General features: G+C 52.5%; 1 protein-coding gene across 2 annotated transcripts in view; it reads left to right on the top strand.

The window, feature by feature from the left end:
* HIF3A (hypoxia inducible factor 3 subunit alpha) overlaps positions 1 to 13,758 on the top strand; it is a 32,613-nt gene that overhangs the window by 336 nt on the left and 18,519 nt on the right. For both annotated transcript variants that reach the window (XM_020898075.2, XM_020898076.2), the window contains exons 2-8: positions 5,845 to 6,035; positions 7,444 to 7,589; positions 9,460 to 9,544; positions 9,983 to 10,095; positions 10,602 to 10,810; positions 12,385 to 12,491; positions 12,657 to 12,804. In XM_020898075.2, the coding sequence (XP_020753734.2) occupies positions 5,845 to 6,035; positions 7,444 to 7,589; positions 9,460 to 9,544; positions 9,983 to 10,095; positions 10,602 to 10,810; positions 12,385 to 12,491; positions 12,657 to 12,804 (999 nt within the window). The remainder of the gene's footprint in view (positions 1 to 5,844; positions 6,036 to 7,443; positions 7,590 to 9,459; positions 9,545 to 9,982; positions 10,096 to 10,601; positions 10,811 to 12,384; positions 12,492 to 12,656; positions 12,805 to 13,758) is intronic.

Below are 13,758 nucleotides of genomic sequence, written 5' to 3'. Positions count from 1 at the left end.
AAACTCGGGGTCCCCACGGAATTGGGGTGGTTGCACTTGAGCAGTTCCCGGGCTTCTGCGGGAGGCATTTTTCTTCTTCAGAGTAACTTTTCTGGCCTCCGAGCCCCCAGAATTGAGGTTGTTCTTTGACACAAGACCCCTGGGGTCCTAGGAGATACGGGACAGCCCCAAATTAGCCTTCCCAGATAAAGGGAGTCTCTTAGAATTGGGAGTCAGCTATTGATTCAAGAGAGAACCTCTATAACTGGACCCTCCCTGACACCGTTTCCCAAACCTTGGGTTGCCTAGAAATAGACAGAGGCGGTCACCTTTAAGAAGCCACCTGGGGGACCCTTCCCAAGGGCTTTTTTGTATTCTTGTGAAAGGTAGGGTCATCCCTTCAATAATAGGAACACAGCCTGACCCACTTCCCAAAGTCTAGCCTCTTATCTGACTCCCCCAACCCCACCCAGTCCCTGTGATGGTGGGAAGCGGCACCCAAGCCTTATTTGGGAAGACCCCAGAGAGGGTGCTGTGCCTGCTTCAGTGCGAGCTGGGCGCGCCCCCTGCCGCAGTGGCCAGCTAGGTCATCCTGGGCAGGGAGTGGGTTTCTGTGTTCTCTTCCCAACAGGTGCAGATCTGCTGGGCAGTACAGGGAACTGGTGTTCTGGGTCCACAGCCAGGGGGTCCTATCTGACCATGTTTTCATGGGACCCCGGAAAGTATCTCAAGCCCTTGATTTCTCCCGTCCAATCTGAGGCGTCCAGGAAGCCTCACCCCCTTCCCTCCTCCCTGGCTTCACAGGTCTGATTGGATCCATCTACACCCCCATGTTTTCACATCCCCCCCCCCTCACCTATACTCTCTCCCCCCGCCCCCAGTTCTATTCCAGTCTCTGGCTCTGCGCCTGCCAGGGAAACTCTATCCCACCCTTTCTGGGCCAGCCCTGCCCCAGCCCCTCCTGGCTGGGTGGGGGCCCCTCTTGGCTGAGCTGGGGGCGCTCCCCCTCCCCATCTAAGGACAGCCCTTTCCTTTGGTGTCATCTGAGCCTGCGCACCACCCACTCATAACTTGCATCCGGATCCCGGCCACGCTCCATCCCCTTCTGCACCCCTAGGATGGCATTTGGGCCAAAGAGGGTCTGGGTGATGGTGAGTGGGCCCTCATACTCCCTTACTGCTTCCCCCTCTTCCAGCTCTGGCTAACTGCCGTCCCACTCCAGGCAAGGGTGATTCTCGGGAAGCACTTAACCCTGGGTGTCCCTCAGGTCAGAGGGTTCCCAGAGAACATAAGACTTGGGGTACAGGCACCCCACTGGATTACCAGGTCTTTGAGAATGTGCAGAGTCAGGAGTAGAGAGACACCCCCGACCCCCTTCCCCAAGTCCCTTCTCCAACCCAAACCCTGCCTCTGGCCTTTTCAGGCCACCTCGGGGCAATGCCAAGAGGATCCTTGCATGATTCAGCCTAAGGCCCCCCAGATCCTCTATACTTTTTGCAAGACCCCAAATACCCAGTCGACTGTCAGGAGAGAGAGGCCCAGGAGCAGCCCCAAATATGGGGCCTGTGTCCCCACTTTCTCCGTGCCTTTGCTCTCAGGGGCAAGTTCTTCAGAGCAGAGAAGTGGGCTTCTCCCTCTCCTGGTGGGGGGGGGGCACCAGGCCCTACTCCCCATTCCAGGCCTTACCCTGGGGCCTCCCGGTTGGGCTCCACCCCCTGTTCTCTGCTGGAACACAGAGGAAGGGTGGCAGGGCTCCAACTGCACGTCTCAACCTGGGCAGAATGCCAAGGGGCTGGACCAGGGCTGGGCATGGGGCCAGCTGAGGAGACTGGCCAGCTGGGGAAATCCGGAGGCAGCAGGGGTGGGAGCAAGGGAAAGGACGGGGGTCCCTTGGGTGGCATGCCCACCAAAGCATGGCACTTAAAAGCCCAGGCCCCAAAGTCAGGGTTCAAATCGCAGCTCACCAGCTTCCTGGCTGTGTGGCTTTACGCCAGCAGGCTGCTCTCTGAGCTTCAGTTTCATAGCCTGGAAAATGAGAGTTCTACTTCCCATCTCCTGCACCAGATCTAGATGAGGAGTGGTGAGGGGACAGACCTTTGAGACAGAATACTCCATAGGAGGGCAACAAACTGTGTTCAAGTCAGACAGGATTCTGGGCAAAAGCAAATGCGTGGTTGGATTAACAGAAGCGTTGAGCACAGCTGCACATTGGTCGAGGGTCCTGGGATTACCAGCTTGGTGACTTGGGCTGGTAATGCAATTGCTTGGAGACTCGGTTTCTGACTCTATAAAAGGGAGATCACTTTTCCAGGTGCTTAGGGTTGTTGAAGGGAGTTAATGGGGTCTCTAAGCTCATGAGTTTTCAATATACCAGAGCTATCATTATTATTAGTATCACTATGATTTAGTCTTTTTCTCAAGGTATTATGTAAAAGTCACATGTGTGATTGCACACACATACCACACCACAGGTTTACCACCGAAGCCCGAGGGTTTCTCCAGAGCCTACGAGTCTCCTCAGCCTTCCATCCCTGATGTGGACAAAGAGGGAATAATAAAAGTTGCCTGCAATGCCGGAGACCCAGGTTCGATGCCTGGGTTGGGAAGATCCCCTGGGGAAGGGGATAGGCTACTCACTCCAGTATTCTTGGGCTTCTCTCATGGCTCAGACAGTAAAGAATCTGCGTGCAATGCAGGAGACCTGGGTTTGATCCCTGGGTTGGGAAGATCCCCTGGAGGAGGGCGTGGCAACCCACTCCAGTATTCTTGCCTGAAGAATTCTGCTCCAGTCCATGGGGTCGCAAAGAGTCCACCTATATATAGCATTGACCAATTGCCAGCCTCGATTCTAAGCCCTTGACGTACAGTAACTCCTTTAGTCTTCACAACAGCCCCATGAGTTTGTGCTGTTCTTGGGCACAGGGAGGCCATGCAACTTGCCCAAAGTCACACAGCTAATAAATCATGGAGTCGAGACTGGAAGGCTGAACCAGAGGAATTAACCCCAAGTCTGTTTAAAGAGAAAGGCCAGGGACTTCCTTGGTGGTTGAGTGGCTAAGTCTTCGCCTTCCAGTGCAGCTGGTAGGGGTTCCATCCCTGGTCAGACCAGGGAGCTACGATCCCACATGCCTGGGGGCCAAAGAAAAACCCCAAAACAAGAAAACAGAAGCAACAATGTAACAAATTCAATAAAAACTTTAATAATAATAATAAAATAAAAATATATAAATAAATACAGAGAAAGGCCAGAGACTAGACAGCTTGTGGAGTAAGTGAGAGACCCACCCACACTTGCTGTCAGGATATCTGGAGAACAGGCTGGGAGCTGGAGGGAGGGTCCTGCCGCAGCCACCAGCTAGCTCCTATGAAGGGAGAAGGAGTCGGCCACAGAGAGGATTATAGAGCCCAGTTGCCCCGGAGGTGGGGGGGCCAGCCCCACCCCTACCCCCGTCCCTGTTCCCATTCCCTGTTCCCTCTGTCTGGGCCCCCAGCTCAGGCCCGCCCACCCCCACCCTCTGGGCAGGAAGACAAACAAGGCTGGAACAGAACGGGACAGCAGGACGGAATGTCCTCTGGGCAGAGGAGGACTGGAGGCCCCTGCCCCCCACCAGCCAGGAGGGAGGGGATGAGGGCAGTTGCTGGCTCCCTCCACCCCTCCACCCAGCCTGTCCCCTTCTGTGCCTCCCTCTCACTTGCATGAGGAGATTTTTCCCATCTGTACAGAGACAGGAGGTACCACGTGCCTCCCTCCATTGTGCCTGGGGGTGGCGCTGCAGGGCTCCTGTTTGGAGGAGCAGTTGATGCCCCAGAAATGGCCTCTAGCTTTTAGGAAGGTCAGCTTCCCCCTCTTGGGTTTTGCTTCCATGGAAGTTGTGGAAGGGGCTGGGGGGAGTGGTTCATAAGACAGGAATTAGAAGAATGAAGGCTTTGAAATCTCACTGCCCGAGTTCAGATCCCAACTCTTCCAGTTAATGGCTTTATGACTCTGGGGGCGAAGGATTTACCTTTTCAGAGTCTCAGTTTCCCCTTTGTGAAATGGAGGTTTCAGAGCCTAGGCTTTCTTTAAAAAAAAAAAAAAATTATTTATTTGGCTGCCTCTGGTCTTATTTGCAGCGCCTGGGCTTAGTTGCCCCATAGCGTGTGGGATTTTAGTTCCCCTATCAGGGATCAAACCCTTGTCTCCTGCATTGGAAGGTGGATTGTTAACCATTGGACCACCAGGGAAGTCCCAGCCTAGGGCTTTCTTAGGATTGAATGAGTACACGTAGGCTGAGTCCTTACTTAGTGCAATGCCAGACTCATAAATACTTGGCAAATTATAGCTGCTTATTAGTGGTTTTTCATACTGTCCATGGGGTTCTCCAGGCAAGGATACTGGAGTGGGTTGCCATTTATAGCCAACTCACTGGAGAAGACCTTGATCCTGGGAAAAATTGAAGGTCAAAGGAGAAGGGGTGGAAGAGGATGAGATGGTTAGATAGCATCACCGACTCAGTGAACATGAATTTGAGCAAACTCCGGGAGAGAGTGGAGGACAGAGGAGGCTGGTGTGCTGTACTCCATGGAGTTGCAAAGAGTTGTACACAACTTAGCAAGGGAACAACAAATTTATGGTTTTTTATCAATAGTAGTATCTCAATACAGATAAGATTACATATACTATACTATATGTAACATATTCTTATCATTTTTCCCCCCAAAACTATAGAGTTTGGATTCAGAGAGACCTGGAGTTTGACTTTTAAGACAGTGCAGAAATAGGAAGAAATACTAAAACCTGGAGATAATCCAGGGCAATACAATAGGAGACAAGGGTTCGATCCCTGGGTCAGGAAGATCCCCTGGAGAAGGAAATGGCAAACTACTCCAGTATTCTGGAGAGTCCCATGGACAGAGGAGCCTGGCGGGCTGTAGTCCATAGGATCACAAAGAGTTGGACACGACTGAAGCAACTCAGCACGTACATACAACAAAGGAAACTGAAGAATTCAGGCAGAACAGTGTTCACTCCTTGTGGGCAAGCACTGCACCTCTCTGTGCCTGGGTTTCCCTGTTCAATGGGATGTTGTTACCTTCCTCCTAGGGATGTCTGAGCTACATGGGTTAATTTAAGTTACACACATGGCACAGGGTCTGACATAATAGTAAAAGCTGGATAAGTGGCGGATATTTCTGAAAACAAACAAAAAAACACGATAACTTTCTACTTCCAACCCCACACGCAGAATTCAAGCATTTGAAATAGATTAAAAGGCAGGGGTGAGTGGTTAGCCATTGGCTGAACAGAACCCCCCAAGACCCTAGGGATGGTTTGCTATATCTCCCTGGCAGGGCCCCGGGAGGTGGGTCGTTGGACTTTGAGACCTGTACTCCAAGATTCTGAGAACTCAGCTCAGCTGAGGAGGGAAAAGGGCAGGAGACGGGGTTCAGGGAGGTTGTAGGGCAGAGGGCCTGGAGGGGGCTGTATGCATCTTCTTGCACCCTCCCCTCCCTGGTTCCTGACCATCTCTGCCAGCCTCCTCCCAGCAGGAGGCCTCCCTGTTACCCAGTCGCCCCAAGCCCGGGGAATAATCAGCAGATAAGTCAGGGAGGGGACAGGGCGGCCCTGGGCACGCCTTGGAGAGGAGGGAGGCACCGGAGGGCAGCATGGGCTGGGGCACGGACAATAAAACCCGAGGCTAGGAGAGACTCCATAGAATAACCCACCCAGAGAGCTCCAGGAACTCGCCCGGGCCACACAGCGAGGCCTGCACAGTCGCGGCTCTTGACTTCTCTGAGACCCATGTGGCAGCACACCACGTGCTTGCCGCATCCAACTCTTTCCCTTCCCGGAGCGCCCCCAGTGAACGCAGGCCATGCCCGCAGGTCGAGCACGGAGCTGCGCAAGGAGAAGTCCCGGGATGCGGCCCGCAGCCGGCGCAGCCAGGAGACCGAGGTGTTGTACCAGTTGGCGCACACGCTGCCCTTCGCGCGCGGGGTCAGCGCCCACCTGGACAAGGCCTCCATCATGCGCCTCACCATCAGCTACCTGCGCATGCACCGCCTCTGCACCGCAGGTGAGCCTCGCCCCCGGGAATTCCCACCTGGGCAAGGCCCCGCCCTTGGAAAGGTACATCCCGAGGAGACCCCTCCTCTGGGAAGCCGCGTCCCAAAGGCCCGGCTCCCAGATGGCTTCCCTGCGGAGCCCCGCCCCTCTGGAATCCAAGTCCCTGGAGAGGCCCCGCCTCTTCGAGTTCTGGCCAATCGGAATCCAGTCCTAGGAATCCCCGTCCTCTTAGAAGTCTGTCATTTGTTAGGCCCCGCCCGTTGGAATGCTCCCTTGCATAGCTCCGCCTTCTTAGAATTAGAACGCTAGGGAATAGAAGGCTCAGCCCCTAAAGAATCCGCCTGCAAAGCAAGTGACCCGGATTCCATCCCTGGGTCGGTCGATTCCCTTGGAGAAGGGAATGGCTACCCACTCCAGTATTCTTGCCTGGAGAGTTCCATGGACAGAGGAGCCTGGCAGGCTATATAGTCCATGCGGTCACAAAGAGTCAGACAGAACTGCACGGCTACCACTTTCACTTCACTGTTTCCACTAAACTCCCTAAGGCACTTGGACCCTTAGGATTTGGTCCCCTGTTCAGGGTTATATTGTTTGTCCCCTTGAATTCCCACCCTGTTAAACTAAAATTCAGCAGGAAGCCTTCTCTCTCTCTTTCTCACACACACACCCCTTAGAATCCCAGGACCCTGAAAAGATTTTATTATGGGGAAAGTGGAGTCATCCTCTGGAGATTCTGCCCCCTTAGACTTTCCTGTCTTGTATTCTGCCCTCCTTAGAATTCTGTCGCTTGGGAGTCCCTGCTTCTTTAGAATTCTGCCCATCTGGAAGGTCTTGCCCCAAGAATTCTGAACCCCTGGCAAGTTTGGCCCCCTTGGAATTCTGACTCCCCTTATACCTTGGCCCCTTAGAATTTTGACCCCTGGGAATTTCATCCCGTTAGCATTCTGCCCTCCTCAGGGTTCTATTAGGGGCTTCGCAGATGGCTCAGTGGTAAAGAATCTGCCTGCAATGCCAGAGACTCAGGTTCGATACCTGGGTTTGGAAGATCCCCTGGAGAAGGAAATGGCAACCCACTCCAGTATTCTTGCCTGGGAAATCCCATGGGCAGAGTCTGGCGGGCTACAGTCCCCAAAGAGTCATAGAATACTACTTATTGACTAAACAACAAGAGTTCTATTCCCTTCGGAGACCCCTGCCTTTCTAGAATTCTGTACCCCTGGGAGGCCTTGTTTTCTTAGAATTCCAGTCCTTCTTGGTCCTTCCCTCTTCCTTGGGACTCCAAGTCACTGGGAAGGATGTGCCCCACTCACTTGGAGGTTCCTGTAAGTTCCTCTAAGTGAAGGAAAGCAGAGGGAGGCTAGCCAGAGTGGGCTCATGGCTGACTGGACACACCCTATCCATCCTGGCCCCGACACCAGGGGAGTGGAACCAGGTGGGAGCAGGGGGCGAACCACTGGATGCCTGCTACCTGAAGGCCCTGGAGGGCTTTGTTATGGTGCTCACCGCCGAGGGAGACATGGCTTACCTGTCAGAGAATGTCAGCAAACACCTGGGCCTCAGCCAGGTAAGAGGAGCTCCTACTTTGTGCAGGTGATGCTGGGATACAGACAGCACCAGAACCACCTTAGCCCTGGTTTTACAAGGCCCACAGTGCAAAGGGGAGGCAAATATGTCACCAGAAAGGAAAATTTGGAATGGGTAGGGCTGAGGTGGGGCAGCTCAAGGGGCTGTATAAGCCCGGGGTGGAGGCTGGTACCTGACCCAGACTTGGAGGGAATCAAGGGCTTCCTGGAAAAGACATCTGAGCTAAAACCTGAAGGACTTAAGTCAAAGGGTAGGGGCCACCAAAGACTAGGAATGTATATGGCCGAGGAAACAGAATATGCCAAGACACAGATGTGAGATAAAAGCAGAGCCTTTGGGACATTTCTCCGAGTTAGGTGCAGAGTGCAGTGGGAGAAAGTGAAAGAAAGGCTAGAGGTCAAAATTTAGGACTGAGATAGAAGATTTGCCTCCAGGGCACTGGGGAGTCATGCAAGGATTTTAAGCAGAGGAGAGACTGTGTCAGAAAGGTGCAGCCAGATTTTCATTTTAGAAAGATCCCTCTAGCTACTGCACAGAGATAGAATTGGAGAGAGTGAGTCTAGAGGCTGGAAACTCCGTAAAACGGTGGATGCAGGGTCCCAAACGGGAGAAAAGGAGTAGGATGAGGGGCCTGGGATGGGGAGACAAGAGACTTAGGGAGTAGAACTAATTTCAGCTCATCTTACGCCTAGTCCCATGAGAGGGCTACTGTTTTTTTCTTATATCACATTGATGAGCTCCACAGTTGGCATCTATTCCTTTCCCTTGCCTTGTTATCCCACTCTTTAAAAATGAAAATTTATTTATCTGCGTCAGGTCTTAGTTGCATCACGAGGGATCTTTTGTTGTGGCACATGGACTCTCTAGTCGTGGCCTTCCTGGCTTAGTCGGTGCGGCTCTCAGTCTTAGTTACTCCTAGGCATGTGGGATCTTAGTTCCCTAACGATTCTTAACCACTGGACCACAAGGGAAGTCCCTGTCCCACCCTTTATGCCAACTTCTCTGTTAGTTTGAGCTCTTGAGCTCAGAGAGGTGAATGTTTCAAGGTCCCAGAGCTAGGAAATGGCTAGGACTCCAAGATCTCATCACTCCCCTGTTCAGCTTTAGCTCTGACCACTGCTTCTAAGACAGTATTCCATCATTTCACCATAAGGGCTTCCCTAGTAGCTCAGCTGGTAAAGAATCCGCCTGCAATGCAGGAGACCTGGGTTCAATCCCTGGGTCAGGAAGATCCCCTGGAGGAGGGCATGGCAACCCACTCCAGGATTCTTGCCTGGAGAATCCCCACGGACAGAGGAGCCTGGTGGGCTACAGTCCATAGTGTTGCTCAGTTGTCGCACTGAGCGATTAAAGCACAACCCTGCTTTAGTTTTCTTTGTATGATTAGTATATTGTTTTATATGGCTCAGACGCTGAAGAATCTACCTGCAATCTGGGAGACTCGGGTTTGATCCCTGGTTTGGGAAGATCCCCAGGAGAAGGAAATGGCAACCCACTCCTGTATTCTTGCCCAGAAAATCCCATGGACAGGGGAGCCTGGTGGGCTACAGTCCATGGGGTCACAAAGTCAGACATGACTAAAGCGACTGAGCTTGCACCCCACTACCCAGTAAGTTCTGAGAGTTAGGGGTTTTGTCTTTGTAGTTACTTCTGTGCCCACATCATCTAGAAGAAGGCCTGGCAAATAATATGCTGAAGAAAGGAATGAATGAATGGATAAGAAGACTGGGAAAATAATCTGTGTTCATGAATTGGGGCAGGGTGATGAGGATGGGAAGGGTGAGATGGGTCAGAGGCCCTTGTAAAAATGCTTTTCCTCCAAGGCACCCCTCTGCTTCCCTCCCTCCCAGCTGGAGCTGATCGGACACAATATCTTTGATTTTATCCATCCCTGTGACCAAGAGGAGCTTCAAGATGCCCTGACCCCCCGGCAGAGTAAGTTCCCTGGAGGTCTCTGCCCCTAAATTATAGAAACTGAGGATCCATCCTGCCCTTAGCATATTTTCTCCCCTCTGGAATCAGTTCAGTCACTCAGTCGTGTCTGACTCTTTGTGACCCCATGGACTGCAGCACGCCAAGCTTCCCTGTCCACTGAGAAAAAAAAAAAAAATGGGAAGAGAAGGACGCTGTGGCCCTGCCCTGGGGGAATGCAGGGACTCACCCCACTCTGGGGCGGATCATCTTAAAGAGCGTAGCATACCCCTGGGAGACCCTCTCTGGTTTCAGGTCTAGATTTTGAGGATGAGGCTGGGAAGAGTTTAGTAACTGGGGTGCTGGAGGGAGCTGGGCCCTGTACCCGATGACCAGCTCCTCCCTCCCCCGCCCCCTCCCTTCCCCTCCTCCCCCCGCCCCCCACCCTGCGGCCCTCTTCAGGCCTGTCCAAAAAGAAGCCGGAGGCCCCCACCGAGCGGTGCTTCTCCTTGCGCATGAAGAGCACCCTCAGCAGCCGCGGGCGCACCCTCAATCTCAAGGCGGCCACCTGGAAGGTGGGCAGGACCTGGCCTGGAGGGGAGGGGCCCGCCGGGGCTGGACCTGAGCCCTAAAGTTCCCACAAGGGGTTTCAGTCCGTGGGTCTCCTGGGCCCGGGATCCAGTGGGGCTTTCTCAGGCTGGGTCTTGGACATGCTCTGGGTACTTAGGAGGTTGGGGATCGGGGGTCCTTGTATCCTTTCTTAGTCTGGATCTCTGTGGGCCTAGTGCTGGGAGTCCTCAGTGTCCTGAGTCTGGAGTCTCCATGGGGTAGGAAAATCTGGGGTCCTCAAAGCTCCCTGTGTCTGAGAATCTGGAGATTGTCAGAACCTTCTTAGGTTGGGGTCTCTATGGGGTCAGGGTCTGGGGGTCCTCAGAGCTCCCTGAGCTGGGGCTCTGGAATCCTCAGGGCTTTCTTCTTCACAGCTCCCTATGGGAGGGGCCCACAGGAACATACCTCCCAGCCCCTTGGGTAGCCCGAGGCCCAGGTGCATCACCCTCTTGCCCCCAACTACCCCCACCAGGTACTACACTGTTCTGGACACATGAGGGTCTACAAGCCCCCAGCACAGACTTCCCCGGCCGGGAGTCCCAACTTGGAGCCCCCCCTGCAATGCCTGGTGCTAATCTGTGAAGCCATCCCCCACCCTGGCAGCCTGGAGCCCCCGTTGGGCCGAGGGGCCTTCCTCAGCCGCCACAGCCTGGACATGAAGTTCACCTACTGCGACGAGAGGTGGGCAGGAGTCAGGGGCCCACCCATCACCTGCCAGGCCCAGCTCCCCGTCTTCCTTTCTGCCCAAGGTCACTCACCGTCTCCTCTCCTACCCCCCACCGCCAGCGTCTCCCTCTAGTCTGTTTCCGGCTTTCTGACTCCATCTCCCTCTGTCTTCATGTGTCTGCCTGTCTCTAAATTGTCTGTGGGTCCTTTTTTTTTTTTTTTTGACCTGCCTTTGGTCATGGGGGATCTTAGTTCTTTGACCTGGGTTCGAACCTGAGCTCCCTGCATTGGAAACGCGGACTCTTAACTTCTGGACTGCCAGGGAAGTTCCCTATATGTGGGTCTTCTTATCTGGGTTCAGACTGCTCGAGTTCAAATGCTGGCTGTGCATCCTTGGCCAAAGAACCTCACCTCTCTGTACCCCACTTTCCTCATCTGTCCTGTGAAGTGAGAACAGAGCCTACTTAGAACACGTGTTCTGAGCACTCGGCGAGTTGCCTGATGCAGAGTAGTCTAGACGTGCCTATTTTTTAAAAATCATTATCATCACGATTACTTTTTATTTCTACTTGTTCTCTCTTATTTTTCTTTTTGTGATGTTCTTTCTTCCTTTCTCTACCCCTCTCCTATTTATTTCATGTTCTCTTTTGTCTTTCTTTTCATCGCTCTCCCCATTTTTACCTTCTCTTCTCCCCTATTCAGGCTTTCCAGGTGGCTCAGTGGGCAGAGAATCCACCTGCAATGCAGGGCTGCAGGTTCAATCCCTGGGGTCAGGAAGATTCCCTGGAGGAGGGCATGGCAACTCACTCCAGTATTCTTGCCTGAAAAATCCCATCAACAGAAGAGCCTGGCGGGTTACAGTCGATAGGGTTGCAAAGAGTCGGACAGGGCTGAAGCGCCTGAGCACGCATGCATGCACGCTCCTCACGCACGCACACTGCTCACGCGTGCATGCTCCTCCACTGTTAATTTCCTATGGCTGCTGTATCATGTTAACACGTACGTAGTGGCTCAGAACAACATATATTGTCTATCTCAGAGTTCTGGAGGTGACAAGTCTGAGATGAGTCTTACGAAATGAAAATCAAGGGTTGTGTTCTTTCCAGAGGCTCCAGGGAAGAATCTGTTTCCTTGCCATAGAAGCTTCTCGGGACCCCCTACATCCCTTGACTCGTGGCCCCTCGCTCCACCTCAAAGCAGGTCACTTCCACCTCCATCATCGCATCTTCTGTTCTCTGACCGTGTGCTCCCCCCTCTTGTAAGGACTCCCGTAATTACACTGGGCCCACCCAGGGGATCCAGGATCATCTCTCCATCTCAAGATAATTAACTTCATCAATCTACAAAATCCCTTTTGCCATAGAAGGTAGTATGTTCACACGTTCAGGGAATTAGGACGGAGACTTCTGCAGGGGTCTTTATTCAGCCTGCCACACTCCTTTTCCTATTCCTTGCTCTCCCTTTCTCTCTGTTACAAGCCTGTCCCTCTCTCTTGCTGGCTTCATCCCTGTGGCCCGCCTCTCCTTCTTTTCACCAACCCTCCACCTTAGCCAGTTGAACTGACCTAGGCTCCACTGCACTCACCTCAGGATCGCGGAGGTTGCCGGCTACAGCCCTGACGACCTGATTGGCTGTTCTGCCTACGAGTACATCCACGCGCTCGACTCGGATGCAGTCGGCCAGAGCATCCATACATGTATGTGTTCAGGTTCCACTTCTGGTGGACAACACCAGCCAACACCAGCTCCGCGCTCCCCAAGCCCCAGGGAACATTCTCTTCCCTGACCCTTCATACCCCATGCCCTGCCCCCACTGCCTTCTCTCCTCAGTTTCCCTAACCCCTCCCCATGCCCCTCCCCAGTGCTGAGCAAGGGCCAGGCAGTAACGGGGCAGTACCGCTTCCTGGCCCGGAGTGGTGGCTACCTGTGGACCCAGACCCAGGCCACAGTGGTGTCAGGGGGCCGGGGTCCCCAATCTGAGAGTATCGTCTGCGTCCACTTCCTGATCAGGTAAGCGGGAAGGAGGTGGGATGTCTGTGTGCATGGGTCTGGTCTGCATATGTATGAACAGGTATGTGTGTATATGTACAAGTGTGCATGTGTACGGTGCACACATGTGTGAGAGGAAGTGTGCACATGTATGTAGAACATGTGTGACTGATCACACACAGGCATCTGCATGTAGACACACATATATGAGCGTGTGCTGGTAATTTAAATGAAAAAGACTATTTTCGAGTTATAATAAGACAGCTGAATCTTAGGACCTTTTAAAAAACTGACATGTAATTTACATGAGAAGATTCACTCTTTTTTTGTATGTGGTTCTGTGAGTTTCGACAGATGCACGAATTGTGTAACCCCAACCACAGTCAGGCTATAGTGTAGGGAATTTCCTGGCAGCCCAATGGTTAGGACTTGACTTATTTCTTGACTTTTACTGCTGGGGCCAGGATTCAGTCCTTGGTTGGGGAATTAAAATCCCACAAACTTCACAGTAAGGTAAAAAAAAAAAAAAGCTCTAGAGTAGTTTCATCACCCCCCAAGATGCTTATATAGTGAACCTCAGCCCACCCCCCAGTGATCTAATCTCTGACCCTAGAATTTTGCCTTTCTAGAATGTCATGTACATGAAATTCTGTAGTATGTAGTCTTGGAGCCTGGCTTCTTTCACTTAGCCTAATAGATTTTAAATTTATGTCGTGGTGTGTATCCATCAGTTCCTTTTTGATGCTAGGTAATCTATGCTATGAATATGTATGGACCGCTGTTTAACCATTCATCAGTTGGAGGACATTTGAACTGTTGACTATTTGGGGTGATTATGAGAAAAGTAAACATTCTCATCCATGATTTTGTGAGGTCATGTGTTTTCATTCTTCTTGGATCAACACCTTGAAATGGAATGGATGGGTCCTATGAGTCGGTGTATGCTTAACTTCAGAAAAAATTGCCAAACTGCTC

The sequence above is a fragment of the Odocoileus virginianus genome, chromosome 20 (assembly GCF_023699985.2).
Source record: "Odocoileus virginianus isolate 20LAN1187 ecotype Illinois chromosome 20, Ovbor_1.2, whole genome shotgun sequence".
Lineage (NCBI taxonomy): Eukaryota > Metazoa > Chordata > Mammalia > Artiodactyla > Cervidae > Odocoileus > Odocoileus virginianus.
Note: the sequence above shows the minus strand (reverse complement) of the source record. Positions and strands in the feature narration are given on the sequence as shown.